Source organism: Drosophila elegans, unplaced genomic scaffold (assembly GCF_018152505.1).
Source record: "Drosophila elegans isolate 14027-0461.03 unplaced genomic scaffold, ASM1815250v1 contig_520, whole genome shotgun sequence".
Lineage (NCBI taxonomy): Eukaryota > Metazoa > Arthropoda > Insecta > Diptera > Drosophilidae > Drosophila > Drosophila elegans.
Window position 1 is genome coordinate 515,736 of NW_024545903.1, and position 23,244 is coordinate 538,979.

The following is a 23,244-nucleotide window of genomic DNA, read 5'->3' on the forward strand; positions in this document are numbered from 1 at the left end:
TATATATATTTATTCATTAAAGGTATTTTTGCAAGTTGTAGAACATTTGTAATTTTTAAACGTGCTTAAGTGAAAATATACATACATTTTTTTCCGTTTAATTCTCTAGTTACACATTAAGTAATAGTAATATTTGTAGGATCTATATATTAATAGCGTTTCTCTCTTTAATCGTTAACTTAAAAATGTGTTTTTGCATGTATTTTATATAGTGTATAGTATATATAGTAAACTCTGGCTCCTCGTCGAAACTTTGTCACTACAATTGGAAAAGGAAACGGGCTAAGACTTTAAGCATAGATACATACAACGAAATACTGATCATTACGGTCTGTCACTTTGCATTGTATCGTAATGGCTAGGTATAAAAACGCACGATCCGAGTGTCCTCGCTTGAACGTACAATACATATATAGGTGTGCTACACGCGAACTCTCACAAAAGGTTAAACTATATGCACTTTTACCGAACAACTTATCTCCGATCTGGATGTGAAATGCAGCAGGATGCACACTCATTCAATCTAAAGAACTATTTACTTTCATCTACTTTTGGAAGCGACTTTTTTTCACAAATCAATTTTAAATTCTCTTTTTCGTTTTCCACAAATGCTGCGATTAGTCGGGGGAACTCGCTCCGCCCTGCACTTAATATTACGCGTTGGTTAAAAGTTAAAAGTTAGGGGCTATATCCGGTTGTTAAATAGGTTTGCTTGAATCACATTTCGAATTTCTAAAGATTAGTTGATTTTGTTTCATAATTTAACGCATGTTGCTACAACAATTTAGGTATTCTGAAATTAAATTGTACTTTTAACGTCTCTTCCCCTCAGTTCCCCCCATTTTCATTTCCTTCCGTCCATGCTGTCAGTATATCCTTAGATGCGCTCCTCGGCCAGAATCTCGTTGAGCAGGCGGTTGAGGCTGTCCAGGCCCGTGAGGAATCCCCCATCGGGTCCATGGTGCACCGGAGCAGCCGCCGGAGTGGGCAGCATGCTGCCGTTGCGCGGCACAAATGCCGTGTGGGCAAAGTCAATGAGGCGCACGTCCACGAAGCACTGGTTGTCATCGGTGGGCGGTGCCGACATGTCCAGCGACTTGGAGCTGTGCTGCAGCAGGGCCGTATTGCGATGCTGCTCGTTGTTGTTGTCCATGGAGTCCAGCAGCAGGCCTGCCAGCAGGGAGTGCGGATTGGAGATGCTCTCGCAACTGTGCAACTGCGGCACGGTCTTGGCTGGCGAGGACACGGCCGACACGGGCGTCGAGGTGATCGTCGACTTCTTGGCCTCCCGCGACTCACATTCCCCGAGGGCCGTCGACTGCTGGTCATCGTCATTGCAGCGCAGCCGCTTCACCGCACCCTTGACCGACTTCAGGGACGAGGCGCTGGAGGAGGCGGGCGAAACCAGGGAGCGCACTGTGGTGCCGCCATTGGAGACGCTCGAGTTGCCGGCAGTGAGGGGCGGGGAGGAAGCGGACTCGGCTGCTGCGGCCGCGTCAAACGATTGCTGCGACTTGTAGCGCTTGAACATGGCCTCAGTGGGCCCAATTATGCTGCTCTCGTAATCAGAACTGGCGTCATCACTGCTGTTGTTGCCTGCAAGCAATGGAAAGCTTTTATCAATCTATACATTGTAAATAAAGCCATGGATTCTTACATGTCTGACGCCCACTGGCCACAGCCTTGATCTGCTCCGACAAGCCGGAGAAGTCGTCGCTGCTGTTGCTGCTGTAGTTCATCCACGAGTCACCGGAATGTGGCGATGAGGTCGTCACGCTGGGCAGCGCGGGCTCTGGGTCCAGGAATACTGTCTCTTCGGAGATTGGAATGAATGCGCCCTGGCCCTTTCCGGCCAGTCCAGCTGCAGCCGCAGCAGCTGCCGCCTTGGCGGCCATCACACCACAACTGCGGGGCGGTGGCATGGCGGCTGGGTGGTCTTCCTCCTCCTCCTCGTCGGTGGTGGTGGTGGTGTTGGTGTTGTTGGCTGCCGTCTGCTTCACACCCCGCGCCGCTGCCTCGGCGAAGCCACGCTTGTGCAGGTGCCGTCTGGTGGCCAGGTTGAGCAATGAGCTGGAATCGTTGGAGGCATCTGCATCGTAGTTGCAGGCATCGCCACCGGTGCTGCTGTTGGTGGCCGAGGCGTTGCCACTGTCGGCCGCCACCAGATGCAGATCCTCGTCGGTGTCGTGCGCCTCCAGCTCATCGCCAGCCTCGTGTCCCGCCTCGTCCTCATCCTCCAGATCGTCCTCGTCTATGCTGTTCTCCGGATGGTAGTCGAAGACGGTGCCGGGCACGGTGGCCGACCTGGGTGCCTCCGGCCACTCATCCACGCCCATCGAGGGCGGATGAGCCATCGGGTTTTCCTCGAAACCCTCATACACAATAAGCAATGAGCTGGAAATTGGGGATAACTTGTATTAGAACCGTGTCGAAATGGAGGCACAACTTAAGTGCTTTTGTTACTCACCAGGAGTAGAACCTATAGCTTGACTGCTTCTCAATCACCCGGCGCAACTGCAGCAGGCGCTGCAGAATTTTGCGGATGACGCGAATGCGCAGGCGGTAGCCATTGTGGAAGAAGTCATGCAAGGCCGTCTTGAATCCGCCCTCGTTCAGCTCGCGGCCCCAGTACTTGTCCCGCTTGGCATACTGCTCCAGATCGGCCAGATAGGTCTGCATTCCGCATAGCCGAACGCCGAGAGATCCGGACGTGCTGGCCGCGCACTTGGCCATCTGCTTGGAACGCTTCTCCGCCGAGGCGTCGTCTCCATGCTGGCGAGTGCCCATCTTCAGGTCCAGGATGCAGGGGTTCCGGAACTGCGAGGTGATGTTCTCGAGCATAAGGAAGTCTGCAAGGAAAGTGTATGGAATGTAAGTTTATTGCTTGTAAAATTGAAATATCTTTTAGAGTTTAAGATATTTTATTAGCTACATATTTAAAAAAATTAAAACAAACCATGTGCTTGTGAATCAATCACTATATTTAAAATGGGGTTTGTTAAATCCACATGCACATTGTTTTTCTTAAATAATGATTGACAATTTGAATTTAATTTCATCTCAAGATTTATTTATACATATTTTTTTTTCAGAAAGACAATTTGGGCTTGTGCGCGTTTGAAATAGAAATATCTTCTTTAAAGATAATAAATTATATTGCTAACAATATTTTCATGGAAAAATAAACACCTAAATGAGGGGAGGAAACCAGAGAAATAGGTGGTTCTCCATCGATTTGTGTTTCACTGAATGAACAACAATCTAAAATAAGCTTAATACCTACATTGCTTGTTTGTGTTGTCCAGTTGGGAGATGCTCTTGATCACCTCGGCTGCCTGACCGTTCTTGTGCACCTTCATTCTGCAACGGAATATGCAATTAATCAACGCTCTGTGTTTGATTGCTGAAGGAGTACCCACCTCAGCACCTCATCCCGCTTCCTCTTGGAGGCACTCATCTTGCGGACGGGAACGGCGGCTGCCTCATCGCGGAAACTGGGCGAGTAGCGCTTGTCCAGCTTGGCTCCGCCCATGGTGGTGGCCTGCATGACGCCTGGAATGGACACAGAGACGAGCCGGGAAAAGGGATTACTAAACTGCGACTGGTTGTAGGTTTCTTCTCATCTGGTTGTAGGTTTTGTAGTTTAGCATCGAATCGACACGGGAAATGGGTTTGGGTTGGGGTTGGGGGGGCAGGGTTATTAAGATGTGGCAAATGGAGGCTGAGGCAACGGTTCCTAAGACTTTGTTAGCAGACACACGAAATGGTTGAGGACAGACAAACACGATTACTCTCAGCGATGATGAAAATGCAACCCTGCTCAGGAGATCAAACATTTAATCTAGTGAGCAGAGTTTCTAACAGTTTTTTTTAGTGCAATGAGTTCGATCGACAAGTGCTTCATGCATTTTCAACATCAGACGGATCAGATGGCTTCCAAATGTTATGCGGTTAAATGGAAATAGTAACTAGGCCTAATCCTAAGCTAAGTTGGTGCAAAACAGATAGAAGTAGACTTAGCGATCCGACGGAGAAACAAGTGCAAAAGAAAGTGGAAAATGTAGGATACAAAAAAACTGGCTTCGATTTTCCTTGACTTAACACACTAAATCTTAACTATTATACGTGTACGTGTAATCGTATCGTATCGTAACGTATCGTATTTGTATGGTATATTGGTAATTAACATATGTAAATTAGATAGATAGATGTGTTTTGAATCATACAAACCCATTCGATTTGGCTCGCCTGCATTCTTTCTAACCGACAGAGCAGGGCGGACCCGATCGCTTAGGATCGCTAGGGATCGAGATGAGACGAGCGGAGTGGAGACGGAGACGGAGACGGCGACGACGACTACACAACAACACAACGTTTGAGGGAAGGAGGGCGGCACGATGTGCGTTCTGAACAAACACATAAAATAAAACTCGATTTTCTTTGTTGCATTGCGGAAAAAAAAATGATTCTTTACACTTTATCGGCATTAGGCTTTCCCGATCCCGATCCCAATCCCGATCCCGATCCCGACAGGGGAGGACTCTTTCCGGACTCCGGTACGGATCATTTCAGTTCGGTTCGGTGAGGTTTGCTTGGTTCGGCGGCAGATCTCGAGCGGGTCTGTCAGGCAGGCACCTCGAACCTTTGGATAATACGAGCATAGACGTACATGTAGTGGCGGGACACGCCCCCCGATCCGGGCAATCATAATCTCTATATATGTACATGCTCCGAATCGAGGGAGTGCATGGGTTTAAACTATTCCATTTCCATTTCAAAGATTGTACAATTTTTGCCAGCAAAAACTGTACAATCGTAATGGAGGGGATTTTTATTAACGATTACTTTACTTTACTTTTGAGTTGGAGTTTGCTTGGTATTTGGTTTTTTTTTTTTTTTTTTTTTTTTTTTTTTTTATTTGGTGGTTTTGGTTTGCGACTTACCCATTGATGTCTGTAATACTAACTAAGGGGGTTTAATCGGAAAAGGTCTCTGGTTCGGGCGGTGGCGACCCGGACTAGTGACTAGTCCCAGGCGTCGTCGATTCAGAGAATGTTCTGTGGCATGTGGCGGCTATAACTTTTTTGGTTCTTTTATTTTTGATCTTCGCTTTTGTATTACAAATCGTTAAAGCTATAGGTTAGCTACATATTATTGTATATGGTTCAGTCTTTAAACGTCAGTTTTCTTTTCTTTTCTTATTTTTTTTTTTTTTTTTTTTTTTTTGCTTTTGTTTTTGTGATTGGTTTTATTTCCATTTTCAATAATCAACTTACGGACTAAGTATATCACAAAATTTTTAGATGTATAGTTGTAGAGAAAAAAAATACTAAAAATAAAATGATATTTCGAATGCGATTCGCTTTTATCTAGGGACGATACAAGAGGAGCAAACGCAAATTGGTTGGTTGTTTGGCTTTATCATTTTTGTTTGTTGCGAGTTAGTACAAAAACAAAAGTTCGATTCAATAAAAATTGGCGATTTCAGAACTCAAGACGCATGACAAATGCTTGGCGCGATTCAGTATGTATTATATATATATATTTTCTTTTGTTTGATTGTATGGATTAGTTAATTCGAAACGAAAGAGCAAATGAAGCGCTTTGACAGAATCGATAATTGGTATTCAAACGTGTGATCAGTTTTTGATGCGGTTGGTGAAACAGTCGGTATCTTACCTTTGTACTTGGGCACAAACTTCAGTATGTCCTGCGGAATGTTCTGGTAGAAGTCCAATTCACGCAGGTTCAACGGCTTGATCACCGTCGACTGGTTGAGCAGCAAAAGGCGAGTGTGTCCTCCGACCTGTTAAAAGGCAGATAAAGTCAAATTTACTATCGCAAGTTAATTGAGTTATTTCCTGCCTTCCTACATATATTTCTATGTGAAACCTTTAATCTTTAATCACCTTCTGCAATCTGAAGTGTATATATTAAAGCGTTATCGTAAGCAAGTGCTTTTTAAATCTTCAAAAATAAAACATTTTTGTTTTGCTTTGTTTATACATTTTCCATTCTTGTTATTTATGTTTATTATGTTTTTTATTTATCAAAAACACAAGCTAACTAGTTTCTGTCTGTGCTTGCTGAATGGAGCGTGGCTATAATCCTGATTGCTATATCTTATCGTTTCCCCTACGTCATTTCATGAATCTAATCAAAATGCCAGGCTTATCGAGCTTTCTCACCGAAAGTCTTCCGAGCAAACCAAACTAGACAGCCATGAGAAACTAGACCTGGACATCATTCAATTCCTTGACCTTATTGACAAATTTCGAGTGTTTCGTTTTTATGATGTCATTGACAACTTTTTAACTGAAAATGACCATGAATCTTGGGTAGAATATGAAGTCGATCAAGGCCCAGCTGAAGCATCGAATGGGAAAAATATTGGTGATGGATAAACCGCCTAGCCCGAGCACCAGCAACAATCGCCGGAACGCACAGCAGTCGACAAACAGGAGTCGTGCAAACGATTTCCAGGATCCGGCATCGGCTGACAGCAGCAAGCATCGTCTTTTCTGGGGCAGCAAGCGAAACTCTACAGTCGGCAAGGACGAAAGGCGCTCCAAGGCCGACGTGAGCCTGGGCGGGAAGAAGAAGCCACCGCAGGTCACAGCACCGAGGCAGTCGACTTACACCCAGACGGACATTGGCCGAGGCCGGTCGAATCGCAAGCGGAATACGCGGTACCTTGCGGTGGGAAACACGGCCCTCAACAGCAGGGATACAATTCGGTCAGCAACCGGTAAGCGCGGTAAAAAGGCCAAGATCGACCGCAACACAATCGACCCATCGGGACCCTCGAACATTGTCAATTTTAAAACGGCCCCACACATGATAGGGCAAAGGAAGCCTGAGGAGCTGACCGCCCGCTGCAGTGCGACGCACGAGGGCCGCAAGCTGCTGCAGGAGCGACTGATGGTGCGGGTCGACGCTCTGTTCAACATCCTCTTCTCCGCCTCGCCGTTCCTGCAGAGCTTTCACGAGCGACGCAAGTCCACCGATCTGCGGATGGGCGGCTGGGCGCGCAACTCCGCCGGCCAGAACGAACGCAAGGTCTCGGTGACCGTGGCCCTTCAATCGAACGTCGGCCCCAAGACCGTCAAGGTCACCGAGACGCAGGTCATGCGCGAGTGCAGCCAACCCGGCCAGCTGTACTCCATCGATGTGTACAGCGTCAACGCCGAGATCCCCTACGCGGACGCCTTTGTGGTTCTGTTGCACTTCTGCCTCAGGGCCACCGTGGAGGAGTACACGGACGTCCTCGTCTTTGGCCAGGTGAAGTTCCTCAAGTCCGTGTGGGCGGTGGTCAAGGCCTTTATCGAGAAGAACACGTACGCGGGCCTGGAGGAGTTCTGTCAGTCGCTGTACAGCGCCCTGCTCATCGAGATCAAAAAGATGTAGCCCAAAGTACCTAACTACTCTTCATTATAGCTAAACTGTGTTCTATTGATTTGCTCTTAAATAGCTGGCAAGGGTATATATTCTAGTGATTTGCAGGATTTAGTAAAGTTAGGTTTAATAATCCTCCAGTTTCAGTACAAATGATGCCGATTTAAAACAGCTTTCAATAATCTCTCACTATTATCGGGAATTCTTCCAACTTAAACCACTCCTACATATCTAGTTTTAATATTTGAAAGCTCTTATTGAATTCAATTCCCAAAGAATATCCCAAGCTCAAAAATTCTTTAAAACTTGAGATATGTTAGTTCATTAATTACAACTTAATACTACGATAAAACTTCGAAAATCCCAATTTTGAATAAAGGATAAACAGTTTCCCAAACATTTGATCCCACTAGTAACAACTGGCACTCAAACATAATACTCTAATATAGTTTATAATTCAGTATCACTCACCTGGTTGGAGAGCGGGTGCAGTGCCACCTCATCCTCATTGTCCAGGAGATCCTTGCTTAGCTGAGGGTTCTTGGATGGCTTGCCGACAGCGGCGACAGCAGGAGCAGCTGCTTCTGGGAGCAGTAGTTTTTGCTGCTGTTGCGGTTTGGTGGGAGTGTTGCAGCCGCTGGTGGTGGTGTTGTTGTTGCTGCTGCTGCTGCTGGAGTTGCTGTTGCTCACCGACAGCTGCTGGAGATTGGCAGTTACGAGGCTGCTGCTGCTGCTGCTACTGACAGGACCAACATGTTGCTGCTGGGATGGCGAGGGAGTAGTGCCCTGCTGCAGGAAGCTGGAACCACTGGCAAACTGCAACTGCAGCGGCGACTGCAGCTGGCTTAGGCTACTGGAGATTTGGGCCACAAGTTGCTGCTGCTGTTGCTGCTGCTGGCGTTGATGTTGCTGCTGCTGCTGCTGTGGGAGCTGCTGCTGCTGTTGTTGTTGCAAGAGTAGATCATGTCCATGGATGCGTTGTGGCTGCTGTATATTTGGTACATGTTGCTGATATGACGACAAGTCAGAATCTCCCATGCCCCAATCCCCCAAGAAATATACCATTCCCCGCCGCGTGAAACAGTTTAACGATTGCTGGCCGCTTTTATTTTCCCCGGAGCTGTTCCCGCTGGACGCGCTGCTTGGGAAATCCGTTTATCCGGCTGCTGCTGCTGCTGCTTTGTTCAGTCTGCAACGAGAGAGATGACGAGCGGGAAAATGCGATTAATTTAATTGAAAATTGGGTTAAATAAGCGATCGCCTTAACCTGCCACACATGCTCGCTTAATGGCCTGAATCATGCCCTGACCGTTCAATCAACCGACATGAAACCGGTTCTCATTCTCGGATCCCATCTGATCATATCGTTTCGGAGCAAGTGCATTCGAAACTCAGGCCGGGGGTTCAATGTCATTTCCGCTACGGAACACTCGACACGCGACTACACAGAATGCAAATCGTGTTCCGCCTGTGATTCTGATGATCATTAAGATATTTCATAATATTTAGATTCAATTCGATCTTTATATCTCATAGGCGATTCTGTTCTAGTGGTTAAAATGCTACAATTTGCGACTAAGAATGCAATCATATTGCGTATCTTTGTTTTGAATTCCAATGCACCTTTTAGGATCAATAACCACTAGACAAAGCTCAGCTGATGTGGGAAGATCAATAACATTTGGCGACCTATCAAATTTCGATTGCGCTTTAGAAGATCATTCACTCGGTAGCTGACTGATCCACTGGATCTCCCCATCAACAGTCAACAATCAGCAATGGCATATATAATAGAATATGGCATAGAGTAATCAAATCAGCCTGTGAACCATGCGCTATATTAGAAAACATTTAACGAAGCGTGCTGTTAATTGAAAACAATTGGAAATCGGAAAGTGGGATGTGGAATGGGGAACACTTTGGGGACAGTGGGGTAATGGTGAGGAGCAGGGGTTTCGACTGGAACTAGTCAAGCGATTGGCACGTGAACAGAGACAACGGGAATCTCCGGAGCTGATAGGGCGGCTGGTATCAAAGGTTCTCCAATTAGACGACTGGCAAATTATAATTATAATCGAAGCTGCCAAGAAGTGGCACGATTCGCGAATTGCGTTGTAGACACATCTATTTCTGCCTTTATTTATCACCCACTGCCTGGCTCTCTAATCGGTAATGCAAACAGGGAACTGCAGACGTCATAAAGATAGCCAAATGCATATTTGCCAGCTGCTGGCTGCTGTAATTGTTACCTGATCGAGACCAGACGGCGGCATTTGTTAATCACCGAGGTAGATACAGATAGAGGTTAGATACCCAGCAACTACCAAGATATTCGTTCGGGGAACCACTAAAGGCACTTAACCGCTTTGACGGAATCAAGTGTTTCGGTGATGAGGTTCGTTAACTCGAGGTGATTCACTCCGTTGTCTTGTCTACGCCGCAAAAACAATACGGAGAAGTTTATCGCTGCTTCCAAGAGCTAAGGCGGCTATTTCGACAGCGTTATTTATAGCAAGAGCCTTTAAATAAATTAGTGTTTTTACCCCGCCATCCGTTAATGTCCGGGGAAAATGTCAAGCGAAAGTCGCGAAAATTGATTGAAACACGGAACACAATCTACGGGGGCTTCAAGTATATAGCTAATCAGGCAATTAATTGAAACTGATTGCTTGGCACTGAAGATCAGGCAAAGATCGCTGCTGAGTCAGCGAAAAGCAACGGCCTTATCAGCCAGCGGAAAAAACTGAGCAAAATATGGGCAAGGAAAACTTTGGGGAAACCAGAGCCAGAAACAAGTATATACGCCGTAAAACTATCTTCCTCACTCCCCGATTGCTCCACATTAGTGTGGGGTATGTGTTTGCATACAATGTACATAAGGTGAACTGAATCTGGGTCAACGACAGCGAATAACGCAGACAGAGAACGGAACTGGGAGCTGAGAGGGCTGTTGACTGAAACCCAAACAGCTGCAATTGCGCCGGAGGAATTCCGAGATACTTTGTCCGGAGAAACTCGGCGCGTTGCCCAAAGCAAATTTGATTAGCAAGCGACTGCAAAGTCAAATCAAATCAAAACAAATGAGTGGAAAACATTCAAATCAGCTGTCAGCTGTTCTTCCAGACAAAGGCAATCAAGCAAAGAGCACAACCCTCAGCTATCGGAACGAAACTTAAACAAAAGATACAACACTTTTCACACTGTGTGTATCAATTTCAGCATTTTAGCTTACAAAGGAAAAAGGCGCCTCACTTGTAACACCAATTCGTTGAATTTGGCAACTCTGCGACACCAGACAGGCGCACACAAAAAAAAAAAAAACAAGTGTGAATTGCCAGCTAAACAAACATTGATTAACTCAATTTCATTTACATTCTAACAAAAGTTTTTTGCTTTTTGATATTTCAGCGATCGAGACTCTCAGCAGCAAAGTTCATTGGGCTCTGTTCCCAATTCCATTTTGATTAAATCTATATTGAAGTCCATAACATTTTTTATTTATTTATGTATGAAATACATTTTTTAACGTATAAATTGGGAAATAGAAAATTACCTATAGTTTTCTTATTTTACCTATTATCTAAATAGGAAAACCATTCTATTTAAGGAATAATACAAATGAAATTATAACTTTAGAATTGAATTTAAGTTTGTTTTGAGTTCCTTATTGATATTGGTAAAAACTGTAGTATGTTAACTTTATAACTTTATACACAAATATATGGGAAACTTTGATTTGATTGCAAGTAGTCTAGAGATAACATTCGAATTCTCGAAACCTGAGCAGAGTTTAGCTTTAGTTAGCTTAAACCCAAAATATAAAACACATAAATTTGGAATGTACATTGTTAAAATATGTCGGAAAACAAAAACATATTATTTACCTAGCCTGGATTTTTTTTAAATTGCGTTTGAAAAATTTCCTTAGTCTTAAATTAGAGTAGCAAATCGTTTGGGTAACACGGTAAGTAAACACAAATTGTTTGGCCGACTGCCAAGAGAGTTGCAATCACTGAATTCACAATTTGCAAATGAAGTAGGAAGCAATGCGAAACGAGGCGAAATTGGAGCTGTTTGTTATTTTTCCCTAGCATTTTGCTGGCATTTAAATGGGAGCAGCACCGCCAATACTAAACAAAAAGGAGGCCTGCCTTTGTTTCTTTCGCCCCAAAGTTCCCGATTTCCCCTCTTTGCCAATCTATAGTGAACTCAGCCACTGATAAGCTTTCCAGTAATCGAGTGAAACTAAATTTGGCGAGTGCCTGGCAACAAAAACAAGGCAAACACAGCAAAACTCCCAGTAAATAAAATGGCAATATTTGTGTTGCATTATATTCTGGTTTGGAATCTGAGCACCTTTAAAAGTAAGACAGTTATCTTTTGACTCGCGCGAAACGTAATCTAGATCTTTCGAAAAACAAATGCGATAAAAACAAAAGTTGAGCACTTGAAAATTTACAAATGAAATAAGCAGCTTGCTGAACAATTAAAGCAGCAATTAGTCATGTTCGCAAACTAAAACAAAAAAAAGCGAATTCGAAGTGTAATGGAAAACTTTGCTACTTTTTCAGGCGGGGATTTTACACATTTAACACCCAGATATTCGCATAATTTTCGAGTTATTTGTTCGTCACCAAAACGGGTTTTGTTTTCTCGTTTTTTAACTGCGATAGCAGGTTGATTATGGATTTCACGTATCAAAACAAAAAGCAGCTGTGACTTCGATATCTACGTGAATTACGTGTACGAAAAAAACAAAAACTAAAGAAAGAACAAAAAGAGAGCTGGGAAAAAGAAGAGAAGATCATCTCACTCACCAACACAAAGGCAAAGAACAGACGTAGATAAAGTATATTCAAAACAAAAGATTAACCACAAAACAGATAGCCAAAAGACGTGAAGAAGAAGAAGCACGGCTGTGGCATAAAAAGAAAAGAAAGAAAAAATTGACTGCGTGAACGGTGACGTCGCTGTTTCCTCTCCTTACGAGAGAGTAAGAGCGAGAGCCAAAGAGTACTTGATCTCTCTTCAGCTATTTTTACAGTGCACATACACGAAAAAAAATTAAATTAAATTCACACGCATACACAAACACACAGCCGTACATGAAAATTACACACTCGCACAGAGTCGAAAATCGCTAATCGCTTTCTGGCGTCGTTTCTGTGTAACAAATTTACCTTTTTCGAGACACCTCTGCGTGTCCCCAATGCGAGCACTCTTTTCCAATTCGCTGGCTAGTTTGCGATTCAGTTTTTCATTCAGTTAGTATATTTTCACGGCGAAAACCTCACTAGCACTGGGACACGCACACATACGGCGATGTGGGTATGCCCGATATGTATACAATTTGATGCTTCTCAATTAAATTTGATTTCTCACATGCGCGTTGTGGCTTATTTGCACTTTGCCACACACTTTTTCACTTTTTTCTTCCAGAGCGCGCACACGTCCGATCCGAGCGAAGTTTCAAAAACAATTGAAAGAGAAAGAAACTTTGCGGACGTTTCAGCGACGACGAGCGCCTTTGCTCGCCCAGAACGAGACCACCATAGACCCCGCAGCACTTGTTCACCCGCCCAGAGGGAGTCTGCATGAGTGCGAGCGAGTGAGCTATCTGAGCAAATGCGCTCTCGAGATACTTTTCGGGAAGCGAGGACACTGACAAAAATTTGTGGCAGAGTTTGCCTTTGTGAAGTGATTAATTTGCAAAAGTAACTTAAAGTCCATTAGATGATTTAACGTTGCAAAGATCTTTAACAGCTAGGGAGAAATTCATTTATTCTATATCCTTGCTTGAGTGGCTTAAGTGACCACTAAAAAAGTGGACAAACCTTGCAAAATGGCAAAGGGTTCAATAGGATCATTTTACTTGGATTCCCTTTGTGTTCTTTCAATCACCATTGAAAACCAGTAACGCAGCCAAAAGAAGTATTTCTTAAAAATAGGCACGTTCGTTGCATTTACAGTTAATTTCTTTGGTAACAATAATACAGTCCCCATATCGTTTTTTTTTACAGAATACATTTTAGTATGATCGTAATTAATTCGATTAACATAATCTTGTAAGGCTTCTACATTATATTAAAAGACTTAATACGGCTTCTTGTTGTTTTTGTATCTCGAAATATTTTTATAAATTTAGCTTAAATTTTACATTACTTTTGGAATTCAATTCAATGAAGTAAATTTTTTGTTGTGTATGAATTTTCTCTCTGCCGCGCACCCTCTTTTCCTCTCCGCGCTCTTCGGCGGAAGAGAGGTCATATGCCACTGCAGCTCTTTTTTTCAGCTGGTTCCATTCTTTCTCAGCTCAAAAGTATCTTTTCTTATTTAGCAACTGATTTTCCTCGGATTTGGATTCAAATGACAAATTGTCCCAGGACACGCGCTTTGCTCCGAGCGTTACCACTGGAACAGTGAGTCCCGGATTGGTATCTGTATCTGTTAGTTGTTAGTGGGTCAACAAAGGTCTTTGGTGGATACACTCTATTAATAGAGCTCCTCGTTCTAAGCTGGAAATCCCGTCTGCAATTCCAAGAAAACAATTTAATTGCCGATGGTGGCAAAAACAATAAACAATGGAAAATCTCTTTGGTAAACTGTTTTTTCCTCTTAATCCCCAACGGCTGCCCATTGTTTGTCCCATTAAAATTCCGGTGCAAATATTTGTTGACGGAAGCTACCACATATAGTACATAGTATATCGAACCGGGCTCCAGCGATTTCCGCATAATTGGGGCTCATGAATGGACGGCCTAATTAAATTACCAGGGTCCAAATTGAAAAAAAAAGAAATGCGAACAGCTGCTGATGTTGACAAATGTTCCGTTTGCCCTTATCGTTCACATCTTATCTCAGAATATTCCATTCAATTGTAGGAGGGCCTAAAGGTTTGATCGGGGCAAAAGGGAAGGTGATACAGACTGTCTAGAAGCTCTTGACAGGGAATCAGTGAAATATTTTAGTTCCTTACAGCTCCCCAAGTGCAACCATCAATCGATACTATCAGCGGTGTTGGGAATTTCACTTAAAACTTAAGTTTTATGGCCTAGCTTTCACTCTAGAATTCATTAACTGCGGGCCCGTAGCTCTAGAACTTTCCCAACGCTCCAAAACAATATCACGTCACACGAGTACAACTCACACACATTAAGAAAACTGTTAAAAAAGTTGATTAGTTTTTAAATGTATGCCCTTAAATAATATGGAGTCACAATCAGATATATTTCACCTCCAATAAGATAGCATAAATAACATGTTTAAAGTTGAGTATCAACAGGACTACAATCTCATTAGAGATTGACTCTTTTTTTCTAACAAATTTTAAGATTTAAGAAAGGAAGATTTACTATTAAGTTAATAATTCAATAATATAATAATATTTAATCGTAAAAGATATTTCATAAACAAAGTATTTTCACAGTGTGTGCAAATCTCTGAAATACTTCCCTTAAAGCGTATTTTTTCTGTGCAAATATCTACATATATTTACACTTACATCAGGTAAAATTGCTATTATCGAAAGTGTTTGCTGGCGACGTCGTTTTGAAATAGATAATATAAATGGTAATAAACCAAAGCACACCGTATAGAATCGCGTGAGCTTGGAGTCGGTTCTTCATTTGAGGCACATCCACATCCCGAAATAAAACTGAAATGGTTCCGTTCGGACGGGAAAATGGCAAAAGTGACGCAACCTTCGGGTATTTTTACATCAGTCGGAAGCCCAATTGGTGATAAAACAGCAGACTTGTCGAGATAGGCAGCCCCAGTCCCTGGCCACCCACGCAGTTACCACAAATAAAAACAGAACCCCCAGCAGGAAAACCCATTCATAACCGATAAGAATTATGCCTCTTAGTTGGCCTGAAATTCAGCCCAATCCCAGCAATAATCCCAATCCCATTGACCCTGTAGCCTCCGGGCTGCACCCCATAGTAATTTATTCAGAGGGCACTCAGCCCAGTTTGGATGAAAGGGGGCGTGGCAGGGGTTCGGGAAATGGAAGGCCATTGCCAAGGCTGTGGATAAGTGGGAAAGCGGGCGCCACATCGCTTGTCGCCCCATTGTTCTATGAAGCTTACATCCTTGACATTGACTCTGAATGCAGCCAACGGGCAAGGCTTCCACTTCCCCATATGACATGCATATATGCAGGTTCTATTATATTCCACACAACATAGAGATGGAAAAACGAAGGGGAACTAAATGCGGTCTTCAAGACTAAATGGCGAACTAAATAAACAACCAATTGTAAATAAATAGATGCAGTTGCATTTCATAAACTCAAACTTATAGGGAACTTTTGTTGTTTTCCCTTTTTTAGTTTAGTTTAGTTTTTGTTTCATTCAGCTTAAGTGAGTAAAGCTTTAAAGTAATATTAAACCCATATAAAGAAGACGACTTTGACTTCAATATAAGTGAAACGAATCCACGACACTTAATTTGCATGCCATTTTTAGTTTCATGGGTCATATTTACTGCATATTTATGACTCTCAATGTGACAATTTGTCACAAATGAGTTATATTGTTATTGAGTTTCCCTTTAAAGTCGTTTTGGAAACTACTGACTGATTTTACAAAATTCAACCTATTTCGGTTCCGATATAGGCACTTTAAGGCAATCTACTATAATACCAGATTTCGTCTTGTATTTAATTAAAGAAACATTAACCTGTTTAATGTACTACACGTGTGGTACTAAAAACCTATCAAAAATCGCATTAAAAAAATTTAATTAATTTCAATACTGAGCTTTCTTAGGTGTACATTAAAATCAAAATGATTTTGCTCGTGCTCCCAAGTAAATATTTGATCATGCTCTCTGACGGATTTTGAAAATATGTTTTTGTGGGGGAAATTGTCATTCTGCAAATATATGACTATTTTAACATCGTGTGTTTATATATTTTTTTGGGGCTTGTTCCGCTGTCAGGCGAGTCAAACAAGATTGTTACGTGCTGCTGCATTACTCATCCGGGTTCTGTTAGAGGGCCAATTTGGGCTGGCGGGCAAAAGGGAAGCTGTCAGTTAGGAAATTCGGGGGATTAGATGATGAGAATTAAGGTGTGTCAATCACTTGTTTAATGCCAACGATTGCATATGAATATTTACAGGCTGATTTGTCTATTTGATTGATGGCCGAGCAACGACCTTGTGAGCAGCCTCAGTCTCTCTCAAGGATACTTGCAACTGCAGTTGCACCTGCTCCACCCACTAAATCGATTTTTACTGGCAGGTGCGAGGCAAGGACATGGAAATGGCATTGGGCCTGCATTAGTGGATTAAACGTGGCTTGCAAGATATGACAATTAGTGGAGCACGGTTCTCTCCACAAAGTACGAAGTACGTAGGTGTAGATGGTAGATGGTAGATGCGTGCTAGGACGCGATTCAATCGAATTTTCGGAGGATGACAGTTTTAATGGCGGCTGTCAAGTGGTTTTATAACCGTTCCACTCCGTGCCTGGCTGTCTGGTGCATTTCCATTGATACCAGTATTATTGAAAACACGCGCCAGTGGCTCGTGTGTCCCAAGCTTAATTGAAATCAGCCGGCAAACAGCAAACAATTGCAATAACAATTGAAATTGCCCGACAACAATCAGAAGATTGTTCGTCATTCGTAGTTTACCTACTTGTTTGGCCAATAATGAATCACACGCAGCGAATAAATTGAGTTTATCAGCTGGTTTTCATTAGTCAGCGATCCATTTGATTTAAATTAATTAAAACGAACTCTTAACTATCGCTATCGTCAATACGAAGATCTTTAAGTAAGAGCTAAATGATTCATTAAGAAATAAAGCCTTCAGAATCGTTATGTTTATAATAGAATCGAATTTGAAAATATTGTTTTCCTGAACCGGATTTAAAAAATGAAATTAAAATTTAAAACAATTTAAGAAACTTACAAGATTATTCTTTTAAGGAATTAGTAAAATCATATAAAAGTTTGTATCGTGCATACAATTATTTAGCAAATCTATTGATGGTTTTTAATAAGCAAAACTTGTTGTGCTCCAATATTATTAAATATTGTGCACAGAAAACTTAGACCAAAACGAGTGAAAAGGAGCCAACTAAAATTTTTGTCAATATCTTCAATAAATTCAAAATAACCAAAATTAAATAATCTTTGCATCACAGTGAAAACATTTGGGTAGGGTTTCAACGAATTTAAATTATTTTAATTATATAGGAAAGATCGAATGTATTTAACTTTTACAATATAAAAGACGGTAGCAAACTTGAATTAATTTATTTCAAGACAAATGTTTGTACTTTAATGTCATACAATTTTCTTTAAACTAACATGATATTTTTCTATTTGTTCAGTTTTTATAAAAATTTTTAAAACAGAAGACCAGATTTGACCTACTTGATTTATTTTAGAAAATATGAATAAAATAATTAATCTAAGAGAGCGAAAAAATACAATTTTAAGCCGAACATAAAATATTTTATTATATTTATCCTTTTATTTGAAACATTCTCACAAAACATCTTATAATTTCACAACATAATACATATTCATGTATTTGATGAAAGAAAAATGTTGGCACTGTTTGACACATCAAAAAGTGAATTTTATTAATTTCTTTTTAATATCAAATAAGTTTATATTTAGCAGCCAAACGTTGACATGGCATTTTAGTATTTAATGCAAGCACTACCTTCCTTGCAACAGGTCTTTTTTAACCGACCCTGACATTGAAAGCCACATTTAGAAAGTAAGAGAGCCAAAAAGTATTTCAATCAATGCATTGTCTTTTTTTTTTTTTGAGGGCGGAGAATTGCCCCAATTCTACAAATTTTACTTTTCGGACTATGCCAAGTATTTCCCGATATATCTAGATTTCAGTAGAGAATCAAAGAGGGAGTGCTCGTAACGTATGTCTGGGTGAAACGTCACCGGTTACCGGAACAATGGCCACGAGTTTGTGCCGTGATCGCCGGCGTTTCGATGACAAAATCGACGGGTACACTTCCGCATTGGTGGGTGGGGAAAACTGGGGGAGGGGGTCTGTCTGGCACCCAAGAAAGCTGAAGAAAATGAGAAAAAAGGCGTTGCCCGGGCACACGGCTGAGAACTGCCCTGGGAATGCTCGTCCCTGACAAAGATGTCTTTTCAGGGCCAATCTAACAGCCATGCGGTTACCACAAATCCAATCTGAGACGACTCATCCGGGCACTGACCACGCCAAATCTGGTCCCATCCTCAGCTGTTGTGGGTGGGACGAATATTTGTGGCCAGCTGCCAAATCACAAATGCCGGCGTTCGATGATAAATATGATTCACATGTGTTCTCAGGAAAATTAACGATTCCTCAGATCAAGCAAAACCCTTTCGGTTGGCAACACAACTCCGATTTTCACGAATACTTCGAAGCGCCCGAATTCGCGGTTTTCATTTGACAGAAAATCATATTTTACACCAACCTGCTCACTGTATTTTTGCAAATCCGGCTGTGTTATAGACAATGACAAAACTTAATTTTTTTTTAAGCATTCTTGAAATAATATATTTGGTTAGTCCCGATATAGCTAAAAGTAGCTTTGTTGGAACGGATACATATATAAGTTTCGGCTTGCCGAAGCTAAAATTCATTCTTGCTTTGGTTCAAATAATTTATTTTATTTTGTTTGTCGATAGCTAAACTATTTGAAAGAAAATTTAAAAAAAAATCAACATTTGTGAAAAACGTACAAAGGAATGTCTGCTTGCAGTGGCGTCATTGATTTATGTTTAAATTAAATCTGAAATAATTAGCTCGTTTAATTTTCGAGATTCGACGCCATGCGGACAAAGAGACGGACAAGGCTAGATCTACTCGAACATATAATCTTTTAAGGTTCGAAAACGCTGCATGTTGAAACCATACGAATAATGGGATTCAGAAATACATTTTCTAGGTAATAATTTTTGAATAATTAAGATGTCAAAAATATTAAGCCCAAAACTGCTGCTCGTTTAAAAACATGTATTTCCATTTAATTTAATAGTTTTGAATTTACAGACTAAAGCTCCTGCAATTTAAAAAAACATTTTTGGTAGTTAGGACTATCCCCTACATTTTGAAAAGCAAAATAAAAACAAGGCCCTGCACTTTCATTTGTTTCCTTCACCCACTTTAAGGAGTGTATCTAAGCGAATCAAGCCTTGAAATTCTGAAATTCTTCGCTCGAACAGTCAGCCAAAAAGTTCGCCAGACGATACCCACCAACGAATTCATGACCAAATGGGTACAATGTCAATAGCACACGCCCCAAACCGAGAAGAAGAAGATCAGTTTGAAAAAACCCCATTCGGCGTGTGTGCCCCACATTAAATACATACTTATATACACAATTTTGTTCTTTTTGTTGTACATAAGAAGCAAATTCGTTTTTTGAAGAGCCGAAATCGGAAATGAAAATGAAATTGCGCCGCAAGCTGAAAAAAAAACCGTCGCGATAATGCTAAAAATATTGTCCCGATCTGCAGCCAGCAGTCTATAATTGTACGAATTATATAAATATTTGAAGAGTATTTGGCCAGATTTGTGTACCCAATTATTGTGTGTATTTGTCGTGGACCAGGTGTATACCAAGTTTAATTTAATGCCGACGAAAAAAGAGGGAGTTTACACGAGTCCAAGGTGGAAAACAGGTGACGAAGTGTGAAATCTCTTACTGAAAAAGTGATACAATTTGAGATTGAGTTGGTTGAATTGAGAATTTTGCGCTGCGTGGTGTAGGCCATGGACTTTTAGCCAAAAAAATCAAATTCCGTGAGAAAATATCTAAGAATGTCTAGAGCAATGCTACGTCGAAAACTGAAAACAAAATGCGATTCAATGTGTGAACGCGAATTCGTGACGGAATGAAAGCTTCAAGAGGCGCGGCAATAAATAACCGAAATCGGAAATACCTATTAAATACTATTTTACTACTATTACTACTTATTTAAAGGGGTTCATATACATAAGAATAACAGTTTAATGGTAATAAAATTGTTTAATTTATTGAAATGCATAGGAAAAAGAAATAACAATAAAGAAAGCAAAGATCGTCAAAACATCTAAATTTTGAATTATATGCGTAAATGTTTAAAAATATTACAGCTATGATGGTTCGATCGTTCCTATGACAGCTCAATGATATGGATTTCCGATTTGAATAAAACTAAAGTAACTCTGATTTATTAAACCATCAATATAACCAAAAGAATTTTAAAACAAATTTAAATTAGAGAAGTTAACATTTTTGGTAATTTATTTTTTTTATGTTGCAATTTTTCCCAAGGGTGCTATATGATATAGTCATCCGAAAAAAAGGGAAAGAAATTCTAAAATTCAAAATTTCTTGAAATACATAACCATATAAAGAGCTCCAATATATTTCAGCCCTAACTCAGGGTAATAAACAAAACTCGTTAAATGTGGAAAAGTTTAATTTATGAGAAAATTATACGGAGAATTGTAAAATAACACAAACAAAATAAATATAACCGCAGAAACGCCGTGCAAAAAATCTGCTAATAATCGGGTTTAAGTACGAGTATTATTATTTGCGAGGCGGCGAGCACAAAATAAACAATTTTGTTATTCTTTTTCGATTGCGTCAATGCGGTGTCTTAGAATTCTGAGGAGGTGGAAACCGGGGCGTAGGGTGGCCAGCCAGTGAGTGGGCTAACAAGTGTTGGCCCTCTCAGGTCGTCTGGCGTAAGGTATTAGCACATATTACGGCCCTGTCTGGGAAACTTTGAATGGAATTGGCCGGGCATCGATCGATCATTATCACCGATCTGATCTGTAAACAATATTTAATTCTCTAAACAACACTTTTGCTGCGCTTTCATTTTCTTCCGGCTGACGGACGCCGTATACTTTTGCGGCTGTTGGCTGTTTTCGATTTTTGTTTACCGAGTCTCCGGTTTAATGACACAAACAGAAGGGGGAAACTTGTTAACTCGGCTACAATGCAATGGGAAAAATATTTCTGTTTTTTTTTAGAAATTCTCAAGTGTGCGTAAAATCGAAATCTTTGAATTGCTATCTATTCATCAATCGAGTTCAATCACTTCAAAAATGCTGTCAAACATGTTATAACATCCAAGTAAACTTGTCAGTTAAAAAAACAAGTAATGAATATTCAAATGGTTGAAAAATAACAAAGTTTTCCTGTGATTCGCATTTATCGTTGTTTATTACATTTCAATATTTTGAATATTTCTTCATTAGCACACCGCTTGTGCGCAATATTAATAATTACAATTACGCTGCGCCTTCGCTTTACTCGCATATCCCAATTGCGTTTTAATTTCACTTCATGTGAGAGAAGGATGGGATTGGAATATCCAAACCCCAAACCCCAAACACAACCCCCAAAAGGTCAGCTAAAAATGTACATAGCTCTTTGCTGCGAAATTTCAGCCTTGGCGTGACTAATGTGTCGTGTTCTATGACGTCGCGGATTTCGATTCAAAAATCTGAATAATTGGCAGCACCGAGGAATATTAATGCAAAATACTGTGAATTAATGTTGAAAACATTTGCTTTGGGAATGCATAGTTGGTGAATCAAAGGCTTTGATTGTGGGAAAAATATTTTGATTCTGGCCCTCTCTTTTCCAACCCCTTTGCTTGTGTCAAATCAATTAAATTTGAAATAAATGGCCAACTGTTGGCAACCAACAGTCGCCGGGTTTTTGTTCGATAGTGTGTGGCAAAAATAGATACATTTGAATAATTTCCAACACGTAAAGCCCCATTAACATTCTTACAAATTCATCGAAAATGTTTTGAATTTTTTTTTAGCACATCTATACAAAGTTACACTTTCTATTCCTTATTTCTGGATTGGAGGGTGAAAAATTATTGAACTTTGCAAATTCATTATATTGTGTACCGCACGATACTTTTTTTTTCCTTTTTAATTGGCTGCGTGGCCAAGTTTAATTTAGATGGTTCAAAGTTCAAGGACATTTCCAGTCAAGCATGAAAGCAGTTGCATTCTAAGATTTAGAAATAAATATTTGTTAGTGAATTTAAGATGAAACACTTGACATGAGTTGCTTTCAATAAATAAAACCCATGGTACATTGTTTGAGAAATACCATACAAAAGATATATTTTTTTATTTTGTAATTTCAATTTAGTTATAAATGGAAAGTCCATTAACATTTAATTTGAAATACCAAAAAAATGATTTTGAAAAGGTAATATTATTATAATCATGAGTATGCCTGCAGTCCCAGTGAAGAAAAGGTCAAATTTTAATTATTTAAGAAACTATAGTGATAGAAAAATCGATATATATATCAAAGTATGCATAAGCTTTATAATTTGTAATTTGGTAACAGTGGGCATCGGATTTCCCCAAAAGTTGGGTGCCAAATGAAGGGTAAGTCGTAAACATGTGTCATATAAATGAAAAATGAGCCAGCTAGCCATTATCTTATCTTTCAACACTCGGCTGACCGTCGTATATAATCTGAACCAAATAAATAAACGGCAGGCTTTTTTCGCTGTCACAATATTATCCCAATTGATGATATTCGCAACTTATTTGCTAATTAATTAACAATTTCATGTGACAGCGGGAGACTTTCAGATTGCGATCAGATAACTGATTGTAGTGGTAAATAAATGTAGAAATCATTAAAAAGGTAGTAGGTATCAGTGTTGGGAAAGATACTAGTTTTTTGGATCTAGGTAAGGTACAAGGTTTTTGTGGTAATACGTACTTGGGTAAGGTACCTTTTAGGTACATAATTTGTTATTTATCTAGGTAATGTAAAAGGTTAAAAACATTTTTAATACCATTTTTTTTTAAATTTCAACGTTTTGTTATTCACGAAGGT

The 23,244-nt window shown here is 40.7% G+C and overlaps 2 protein-coding genes across 4 annotated transcripts; one reads left to right on the forward strand and one right to left on the reverse strand.

The window, feature by feature from the left end:
* Window positions 1–82: 82 nt before the first annotated feature.
* Window positions 83–12,881, reverse strand: LOC108141800. Of its 3 annotated transcripts, XM_017265359.2 has the most exons (8): window positions 12,576–12,881; window positions 7,867–8,584; window positions 5,680–5,806; window positions 3,420–3,552; window positions 3,284–3,360; window positions 2,468–2,849; window positions 1,658–2,394; window positions 83–1,596 (listed from the first exon to the last, which is right to left on the reverse strand). In XM_017265359.2, exons 2-8 carry the CDS (start codon window positions 8,458–8,460, stop codon window positions 878–880), a joined length of 2,769 nt encoding a protein of 922 aa, XP_017120848.1. In that variant the 5' UTR covers window positions 8,461–8,584; window positions 12,576–12,881; the 3' UTR covers window positions 83–877. The 3 variants fall into 3 exon arrangements, with proteins under 3 accessions (XP_017120848.1, XP_017120850.1, XP_017120849.2); XM_017265361.2 differs by lacking the exons at window positions 5,680–5,806; window positions 7,867–8,584; window positions 12,576–12,881 and adding exons at window positions 4,231–4,406; window positions 4,475–5,172; XM_017265360.2 differs by lacking the exons at window positions 5,680–5,806; window positions 7,867–8,584; window positions 12,576–12,881 and adding an exon at window positions 4,231–5,172.
* On the forward strand, window positions 6,131–7,450 carry LOC108141801 (protein Aster-A). Its single transcript, XM_017265362.2, has 2 exons — window positions 6,131–6,748; window positions 6,845–7,450. The coding sequence occupies exons 1-2, from the start codon at window positions 6,346–6,348 to the stop codon at window positions 7,405–7,407; spliced, it is 966 nt and encodes a 321-aa protein (XP_017120851.1). The 5' UTR covers window positions 6,131–6,345; the 3' UTR covers window positions 7,408–7,450.
* Window positions 12,882–23,244: the final 10,363 nt, after the last annotated feature.